Genomic DNA, 10175 nt, shown 5'->3' with positions numbered 1-10175 from the left:
CTTCTTTCATTTTTTTTTTTTTGTTTTGTTTAGGTATATCCTTGCGATAAGGTGTGTAGTATGTAAAGAGAGAGTGAGCGAGCACGATTATGCCGTCTGTTATTGATGACTTTATTTTGATGTTCAGTTCGGAGTAGCCTAAAGCTTCCAGAGGAAAAAAGATATTGCGCGATAAAGAAGAAAAAGAAAGGAAATAGAGAGAGAGCGAAAAACCCATTGTAGAAAGAAAACTATGCACATTTAAGTACCAGACTTGTTAGATATTAATCAACACACATAATTTTTTCCCTTACGTTTTAGGTGTTCTTACTTGTGTTCGATTCCTACGGAAGGATCATATTTAGAAAGAAAAGGTATAATTTTTCCAAAGGCAAAACAACAATGTTAGATGAGTAAAAAAAACACACACAAACTGATGGACTGTAACGAAGGGAAACGGATGTGATCTTGAACAATTAAAAAAATGAAGTAAAACAAATTGCTACTACCACACACTACTGCTTCTACTACTATCACCCCATTACTATTGACTGTTGCTGCTAAACTAACCATCTGCTACTTCTTCACGGAACTTCATCACTCTTGGACCGAATGTAGAAACGGATTTCACTTTTTTTGTAGAGAAAAATATTGGTTTTGTCACCGCTGCAGAAAGTCCATAAATTCTTCAACGTCATTTCTTTACGGTAGGCATTGTCGATGAAGGTGTGGAAATCTCGGGAAAACCTCTATTATTTGTTTTCTTGATTCTTGAAACGCTCCTACACAATGCGTTCTATCGTACATTCATTCAAATATAACTTCCTATCCCGCACTATAGACTCTTAATTTTCTCATATTTTGATAGTAATCTTTTCTGTCTTCCCACATTCGTTTCATGATTCACTTTGTGCACTGTAGGGATTTTCCACTTCGCACACCCAATGACATTTTTCCGCGCTCCTTGCGTGCATATCACCCTGGACCGTTGAAAATAATTACACATTTCGCTTCAGCACATTTAACCGGAAAACTAGAAACCAGAATCCCCGCTCGTCTTGAGCATGGAAACCATGAAGGAACTGTTTGGAGGGGAATAGATTCATTTTTCAACGTTAAAACAAAAACCCCGCAGAGAAGACATTGAAGAACGATAAACATTTAGTTCGGGATGATTTTGGTCCTGTGGCGGAGTAGGGGCCAACGACAAAGTAACACCATTGTGAAAGAAGGAAAGCAGGAAAAAGGTAATGATGGGAACGGTTAGTAGACGCAACATGCATAAACGAAGTGTTCAGAGAGCTGTAGAGACAGAAGGAGGTAAAGGAAAACAAAGAGTGTTGTGCGAGCATAGCCAAGATGTATATTTTACAATGTCACAATAGTTTGTTGCCTAGCGGAAGGATTTAAGAGGTAGCCTAAGCCTAAAAATCACAATAAAGAGATAAACAACTCTATGGTTATATACAGAAAACCCCTTAAATGTGTCATTCACTTCCCTTTGTGTTTTTAGATTGCTTAATTTAGTTCAGCGTAAAACAACTAACGATTCGGTAATTGGAACATGCCGGATTGCTTATCTCTTCCGCATGGCTGCCTCAGCGACGTGCGATTTTGGATGGCATCTGTTCGTAGTGGAAAAGGTGCGGTCGCTTAGCGAGGGTAGGCGTCATTGGAAACGATGGGCCTCGGCTTCCGCTGAACCTAGAGCCAACGGTGGATGCAGGGGTTCGCATGCCGGAAATGCCCGAGTCGTTTGGAAACGTGCCACTACCAGGTACTTTCGATGGGGCACACCTCGACACAGCACCGGTGCTGGGATGAGGGTACGTCTGGTACACCTGGTGCGGGCGGATATGATAACATTGCCAAACCGATCAAAATTCAAGTTAGAAAATACTCACACTACTACTACCGGGGGCAGGTAAAAAATCATCGCTGAGCTGGGAACTTATGCTCGAAACAGAGGTTTGCATGCCGGCAATGAACTTGTTGTGTGCTATCTCACTGCCGGGTGTAATTGGTTGGCCATACTTCGGCGTGCTGGTACTGTGATGAAGAGGGGTTGGGTATGCCTGGTGCGCGTGGAGATGACAATGTTAAGTTTAGCTCTATTAAACTAAAACAAATAACTACTCACACTAATTCCGGAGGCACGGACGAATCCACCACTCCCGAGTATCGATGGCCTATCCCTACCGGAAGTCGGTGTCAACAGCTGACTACGACTGTCCCGTTCGCTCGCACGAATGGACAGTGACGTTGGAGGCTGACGGACAATGGGTGCCCGGATCGCCCGGGGAGTCCCATATGCCGGGGAGTTTTGGCGCATAATTTCCTGCAGATTGCGCCGATAGGTTCGATACTTTTCGTACTGGCGCTGTGTTTCCACTATCCGCTGGCGTAGAGTATTAAACATTTCCTTCATTTGCGGTATCGCTTTTCTCTGAAACGACATCTTTGGTAAGTGTGGGAGGCGACAAGCTTTGAAACTGATTGGCTACTTACACAACGTAATATCCCCCGAACCATATTTTCACGCTGTTTGAGCTGAAACACCGCAATCTGGCAGGCATCGCCAAACGTCTTGTGCGCACCGGGATCGTAATACATTTTTTCCTTGCGATCCATCTGAACAAAGGCATCGAGATTAGTGGCTTATGAAGAAATATTTGGTACTTTGGTACAACCTTTCCCTACCTGATTATTTAGCTCCGAAAACCGGCTGAGCGATTGGTGGCATACCGGACAAGTTGTCCCTCGTTCTGCAAGCAACGAGAAGCTAGTTTAACCATCACTGAAACACACGTAAAAGCACCGACTTGCTTACCCGTTTTGGCCATGCACGGTTTGCAGAGGACATGGCGACAGGACAAATGATAGAACTTCCTCTCCTTGCGCACCATAACATAGTAGCATAGATTGCAGTGTATCCACTGTGGGGGACTCATTTTTGTTTTTTCTCAAATGTTCAGCCGTGTTGTGAAGTTATTGTAAATAGTATTCTGGTATATCTCTTACTACCAGTTTGACATATCCACACATGGCGTGCATAGTGTTTTCGAGACGAGGAAAAGCCTACTAGATTGCCGGTCCTAAGCAATATTGGAAGTGGAATATATTTTGCGTTTTCCTATAGAACGATCTGTTGCGTTGTTGTTGGTGCTGTGTTTGTTGGTACAGAATTGGATGCAGTGCATCCTTCGTCAGTTAACTCAAGATAACTTAGTTATCCATTCGACTTAGTAATTTATTTGTTTGGGTTTGAAGATTAGTGCCCTTAGGGTACTGGGTAGTTTGTTTGTGGTACACCACTTACCCACCACTACGAACGAAACTGCGCGCCAAACAGGCATCAACAAGCTTCAAAAACCTTGGTCACAACTGTAAGTAATGGCTAAAGCAACTAATTTCTCAATAACTTTTTAGTAGCTTGGCCAATTTTAGTTGCAGACCCCTCAAATGAAAGGTCTTTTAAAGACACATAATTCTCTGTAACAAAGACTCTTCCGTAATTCTTAGTTTATGAAATTCTGAGGCGTAGGTGCAGAAACCTTGGTTGGTATTTTCTGCTGAAATAACAAATTTGTTAATAACTTTACAACTGCTGAACCGATTTGTACATGTGACCCCTTAAATGAAGGGTCTGCTCAAGACACACAACTTTGTGTAACAATGTAACTATATTTTCTAGCTTTAGAGAAAGTTTATTTTTCGAAAAGCTTCGGAAATCTACCGGTTCGACCGGAACAAGGTACTTAATACTTCGAATAGCCATTCAGGCAGCGCTCTGTGAACAGTCCAACAAACACGACAAACACGACATTGTTCGAAGGGTGCTCTGCGACTTGTCGTGAAGAACTGTCACTCTCCCAGCAGCAAGGTAGCAGAATAAACAAGGTATATACTGTTTCTCCGTGGGATACAGCCCTGCACGACAAAATCAAACTGTTTTGTTCTGTGTCGTGTTTGTCGGACATGTTCGATGCAGGTTGACAGAGCACCTCCATACGATTGCTTGGGTTTGATCGTTTTTTTTTTGTCGTGTTTCCGGGCCGCTACACGAACCGAAAACTCCAACCGAGAACTCAAAAACCGTATAAGTTTACGTCAAAATCTTCTCGGTTCGTGTAGCCGCGTTTTGTGGTACCAATTCTGTGAGCCACGCTACACGAGCCGCAAACTCAAAAACTTTGCGGCGCAACGAGGTTTTTGTTTTTGATTTTTCAGTTAACTCAAAAATCTTCCTTCAAAGCAAACAAGATCTTATTTCAATTCACACAAAAAGTAAAAGATGGATAATCTGTTGAAGTGTGGCTAACTACCCTATCGCGGGTCATCGAGTTGAGTACCCAAAACTTGCAACAACGCAACAGGCGTATTGTGCGGAGGCAAGAAGATGGCAACCGTTTGCTGGACAATACTGTAGCAGAGCAAGCAAATGAAACTATAATTAACTTTCTTCGCATGAAGAAGGAAGATTTTGATGTTCTCAAGTTACATAAAAAGTGGTAGAATAAAATATTTTAATCTTTATCATTAAACTTTTTGAAACTTTTAGATTTTGGAATCAGTTGGTGGGCCGGACTTTGCGAACCCCTGATCTATAGTGAATTTATAATTGATATTCTAGCTATAAAATAACAAAATATTACCGTAACTACAAAAGAAACACGTAAATTTATCACCATATGTTCGTTTATTTTGTTTTTGAGATTTGTTATGTTTACATTTATTTCTTTTTCGTCTTCTTCTTCTGACGCATTTGAGTTTTCGGTTAGCTGCCAAAAACTTCTCGGGTGCAGTTTTCAGCTCACGGAGCTGAAAAGTTTTTGACGTAAACTTCTCGGTTGTTCCCCTCTTCTCGCCGAGAAGTTTTTGAGTTTTCGGGTCGTGTAGCGGGGCTCTTTGTCGTGTTTGTCTTGTTCGATAGCTGACAGAGCGCTGCCTCAGGCAAAAAATGTTAAGGTGTCAACTCAAGTACCGAACTATCCGAATACGTAAACACAACAACTATGTGTGAACGCGGTCTCATGAGCTTTGTATATAAGAACGTGGATTTCAATAAAACGTTGTAGTCGCATGCTAGCTGTTCTCGGCTTCATTTCGAGCACATATCACAACAGGTTATGGGCCCAGTCACCATGGAAAAAGTTATTCTTGGTATTCCGCGGTATAGCGGTGAAGGAAACTTCGACAATTGGAGTTTCCGCGTAAAAATGGTGATGGATGCAGAAAGTGTCTTACATACACTGACTGATGATGTTCCTGAAGACGCCAAGAAAAAGGAATTATTCGATATTGCCGATCGAAAAGCAAAGTGCCTGTTAGTGGGTTTCCTAGCAGATCAATGCTTAGAAACAGTGCGTGATGCTAAAACTTCGAAGCAAATGTGGACGTGTCTAAATGAAGTGTATGCAAAGAAATCTGTGGTTAACCAGACAATTTTACGAAAACAACTCGGGCGACTCAGGATGCATGAAGGAAACTCCATGCGCGCGCATCTTCATGAATTTGAAGACTTGGTACGGCAGCTCCGAACAGCAGGTGCGAATTTGATAGAGGCGGATATCGTGTCGCAACTCTTTCTTAGCCTGCCGGACTCGTATGATCCGTTGATAACAGCCTTGGAAAATCTTCCTGAAAAAGATTTAAGCGTTGATTTTGTGAAGCAACGTTTGATGGCCGAAGAATGCAAAAGAAGTGAACGTCTTGTGAATAGTGACAGTGGGCCTTCGGCGGCGTTCGTCGGACGAAAGGAACAAAAACGATTTCCTGGAAAGTGTCACAAGTGCGGTAAAATAGGCCATATGAAAAAGGACTGTAGGATCTTGAATGCGCGAGGAAATCAACGAAAAAGTAACGTGAAAAATGAGGCGTGTTTCATGATTGGGACAATCAGTGATAGTGAGATAACCACATGGATTGTGGATTCAGGTGCTTCGGAGCACATTACGAACAATAAAGAAATTTTCACCGAGCTTAACAAAATGGAATCTCCCATGAATATTGCAGTGGCAAAAGAAGGTGCATGCATTATAGCTACCCACCGGGGAAACATTTCGCGTTTGAAAAATGTACACAGTGAAATTTCTGGTGAAATTAATTTAGAAAATGTATTATACATTCCGGAAGCAAGAGTAAACTTGTTATCAGTGCGAAAAATGGAAAACGCAGGTTTTAAGGTCGTTTTCATGAAAAACAAAATAAAAGTGTTCAGAAACTCGGAATTAGTTTTGGCCGGGGAAATTTGTGGAAATCTCTATAAAGTAGAGTTTTATCAAAATAAATCGAATCGTGCTTTGTTCAGTGGCAAAATTCCGGAAGCATACGATTTGTGGCATCGTCGGTACGGACACCTCAGTTCGAAAAATTTGCAAGTGCTCATGAAAAATAATATGGTGTTAGGGTTGCCGAGCAGTGCTGTTTCAAGAAAAGAGGACAAAGTGTGTGAAGCGTGTATCACAGCAAAACAAACAAGAGAATCGTTTTCTATGCGGAGTGGACAACAATCGTCAAGAATCCTGGAACTCGTGCACTCGGACGTGTGTGGTCCGATGCAGAACAATGGGGTTAACGGTGAACGATATTTTGTTTCGTTCATCGACGATTGCACCAAATTTTCCGTGGTGTACCTGATGAGAACAAAGGCGGAGGTTTACCAGAAATTCCGTGAGTATGAGGCCATGGTGTGTGCAAAGTTTGGTGTGCGCGTCTCCAAAATTCGATGCGACAACGGTGGCGAATACAAAAGTCGTGAATTTCAAATGTATTGCAAACAAAGAGGTATACAAATGGAATGGACAAATCCGTACACGCCTGAACAGAACGGTACAAGTGAGAGGATGAATAGGACCCTCGTAGAAAAAGCGCGCTCCATGTTGGAAGACAAAAGCCTTGACAAAAAGTTGTGGGGTGTAGCAGTTCAAACTGCAGCTTATTTAGCAAATCGAAGCCCTGCTGCTGCTATTGGAAAAACTCCGTATGAGTTGTGGAATAAGCAGAAACCCAACGTTGCGAACCTAAAGGTTTTTGGATCGGACGCTTTTGTGCATATACCGAAACAATTTCGTGGAAAGTTTGATGCAAAGTCATGCAAGGGAATATTTGTCGGATATTCCGCAAATGGTTATCGTATTTGGAATCCTCAGAAAAACTGTATTAGTTGCTCGCGTGACGTGATTTTTATGGAAAATTCTAGTGGACGCTATCCTGGCAAAAGTGAGGTGGTTATTCCAAAAGAAGTTAATCCGGTTGTTGTACAAGATGATGAACAAGAAGAAGAGTTAGAAGCAGATCCTTTAGAAACTAGTTTCAACAGTGCTGATGAGACATTAGTGAACAACAATGAAGAATCCTTTGACGAAGAAGAGGTTTCGCATCGTGAAATAAAACCTCCCAAGTGGCATGAAGATTTTGATATGAGTTATGCTGGTTATGCTTTTAATGCACTGAGCTTCGTCAATGACATCCCAAGCTCAATTTCCGAGCTGAAGAAAAGAGATGACTGGGGACAATGGCAATCCGCCATGGACAGCGAGATGCAAGCGATGCAGAAAAACGACAGCTGGACACTGGTAAAACCACCCAAAGGCAGAAAAATTATATCCTGCAAGTGGGTATTTAAAATAAAACGTGGGAATAATAATGGAATCATTTATAAAGCGAGATTAGTTGCTAGGGGTTTCACTCAGAAGCCAGGTATAGATTATACTGAAACCTACTCACCTGTTGCCAAGTTAGATACATTACGTATGGTTCTGGCATTAGCAAACGAAAAACGAATGCGTATCCATCAGATGGATGTTAAAACTGCTTTCTTAAATGGCGATTTATCCGAGGAAATTTACATGATGCAGCCTGAAGGCTATGAGAAGGATAAAGGATTGGTTTGTCGATTGAATCGTTCAATCTATGGATTGAAACAGGCTTCTCGTGCGTGGAATGAAAAATTTCATAATTTCTTAATAAGCATAGGGTTTGTGCGTAGTACTAACGATATGTGTCTTTACACACAAAAGAAAGGAGCTGTAAAAATAATACTCATTTTGTATGTTGACGACATTTTGCTTGTGAGTGATTCACCAGATACACTCAAAGAAATAAAACAAAAATGTGCAAAACAATTCGAAATGAAAGATGATGGGGAAGTTAGCACGTTTTTAGGTATGACAATAGAAAGAGATATTGGTGCAGGACTAATGAGTATAGGTCAGCAGGAATATTTTGAAAAATTATTAAAACGATTTAATATGACCGAGTGTAAACCAATATCCACACCCATCGAAATCAGATTGAAATTAAGTAAAGGAAAGGAAAGTGAGAAAACATCTAAACCATATCGTGAACTGATCGGATGTCTCACGTATGCGTCAGTTACGACAAGGCCCGATCTTTCAGCGGCAGTAAATTTCTTTAGCCAATTTCAATCATGCCCTAACGAGGAACATTGGATTCATTTAAAACGTATTTTAAGGTACATAAAAGGTAGTTTGGATGTTAGAATGGTATACAGAGCTGACAGGAATGAACCGATTTTGCAAATTTATTGTGATGCGGATTGGGCAAACAACGTATCCGACCGTCGTTCAATTTCTGGATACATAATGAAACTTTTCGGAAATACTGTAGGTTGGTTGACAAGAAAACAGCAAAGTGTTTCATTGTCATCAACGGAAGCAGAGTTGAATGCCTTGTGCACTGGATCATGTCACACCATTTGGGTGTTGCGCGTATTAGAAGATTTATGGTTGTCCATAACAGATCCGGTACCCCTATATGAGGACAATCAATCGACTATGAAAGTGGCGGAAGATTCCAAAGACATAAAGCGTCTCAAGCATGTAGATACAAAATATCATTTTGTTAGGGAACTTGTACAACAAAAGCGGATTGAAATCATATACATGCCATCATCGATGCAACAAGCTGATATCATGACAAAGGGTCTATCGCCAAACCTCTTCAAAGGTTTCTGTATTAAGTTAGGATTGGAGAGGGAGTAAATCAATAAGATTGTTTGAATTATATTGTTTTTGTCTTTGGTTAGGATAGTTGGGATCCTAGAATTGTGTGGGGGTGTTAAGGTGTCAACTCAAGTACCGAACTATCCGAATACGTAAACACAACAACTATGTGTGAACGCGGTCTCATGAGCTTTGTATATAAGAACGTGGATTTCAATAAAACGTTGTAGTCGCATGCTAGCTGTTCTCGGCTTCATTTCGAGCACATATCACAACAAAAAATTGCCAATTTGTTAATAACTTCTGATTCTTCTTCTTCTTCTTCTTCTTGGCGTAACGACCTCTTGGTCATGCCTGCCCGTTAAGGGCTTACGAGACTTGTTTCCCTGTTGTACGTGGATAGTCAGTCCTCTCGTAAAGGGGAGGGTCCGGTCTCGGTTGGGATTCGAACCCACACCGTCGAGGTGGTGAGCCCCGGCGCTCATGGGCCGATTTTCTAACCGGCGCTACCGCTCGGCTGTCGCGGACCCCCTTTGAACTTTTGATTCTTTGAACCGATTTTCACGATTGACCCCTCAAAAGAAAGGTCTGCCCAAGACACACAACTTTAACGATTTTCCAGCCTACTTAGTTTTTGCGAAATGATATTGTATGGGAAAATGGCCGAAACAGCCAATTTGCCAACAACTTTTGATTCTGTTGACCGATTTTTACGACAGACCCCTCAAACCAAAGGTCTTTTGCAGACCAACAACCACAACTGTGGAAGTAAAGATTTATCCATCGTTTCCAGTTTTAGAGAAATGAATACTGCGTTGCCAATTTCGGCAATGGCCCGGTCGACCGATACTCGAAAAAACATCAAAATGTCATTTTCATGTATAATATCTCAGGAAAACCCAGTTCGAAAGTTCCCGATTCGCGGATTATCTCTTTGAAAGAGAGATTTTGCGATTTTGCGAGAGAATTTTCAATTCTCTTCTCTCTCTCAAATTGGCGCACAGTGGTGGGTAGTTTCCTCGGAACTGAAATGAAACACCTCCCCCTGGGAGCGGATAGCGATAGCGATCCAGTTGGTCCTGGGGACCATTCACAAGCTCGACATAACCTTTGGATCAATTCATCCATTGATTGTACAATTGTTAAAGTAACACATCATATGAAAAATCGGCCAATTTGGTAGGCACGCATGATATGATGGATTGGGACTCGGATTCGAAGATCCGGATC

The 10175-nt window shown here is 41.6% G+C and overlaps 1 protein-coding gene across 1 annotated transcript; it reads right to left on the bottom strand.

Moving 5' to 3' along the window:
- Positions 1–1317: 1317 nt before the first annotated feature.
- LOC131266427 (RING finger protein 212B-like) lies at positions 1318–3236 on the bottom strand. The gene is made up of 6 exons (XM_058268945.1): positions 2810–3236; positions 2680–2744; positions 2488–2610; positions 2120–2425; positions 1884–2054; positions 1318–1820 (listed from the first exon to the last, which is right to left on the bottom strand). The coding sequence occupies exons 1-6, from the start codon at positions 2928–2930 to the stop codon at positions 1578–1580; spliced, it is 1029 nt and encodes a 342-aa protein (XP_058124928.1). The 5' UTR covers positions 2931–3236; the 3' UTR covers positions 1318–1577.
- Between the last annotated feature and the right edge of the window lie 6939 nt (positions 3237–10175).

Source organism: Anopheles coustani, chromosome 2 (genome assembly GCF_943734705.1).
Source record: "Anopheles coustani chromosome 2, idAnoCousDA_361_x.2, whole genome shotgun sequence".
Lineage (NCBI taxonomy): Eukaryota > Metazoa > Arthropoda > Insecta > Diptera > Culicidae > Anopheles > Anopheles coustani.
The sequence above is the reverse complement of the archived record's forward strand: the minus strand, read 5'-3'. Positions and strand labels throughout refer to the sequence as shown.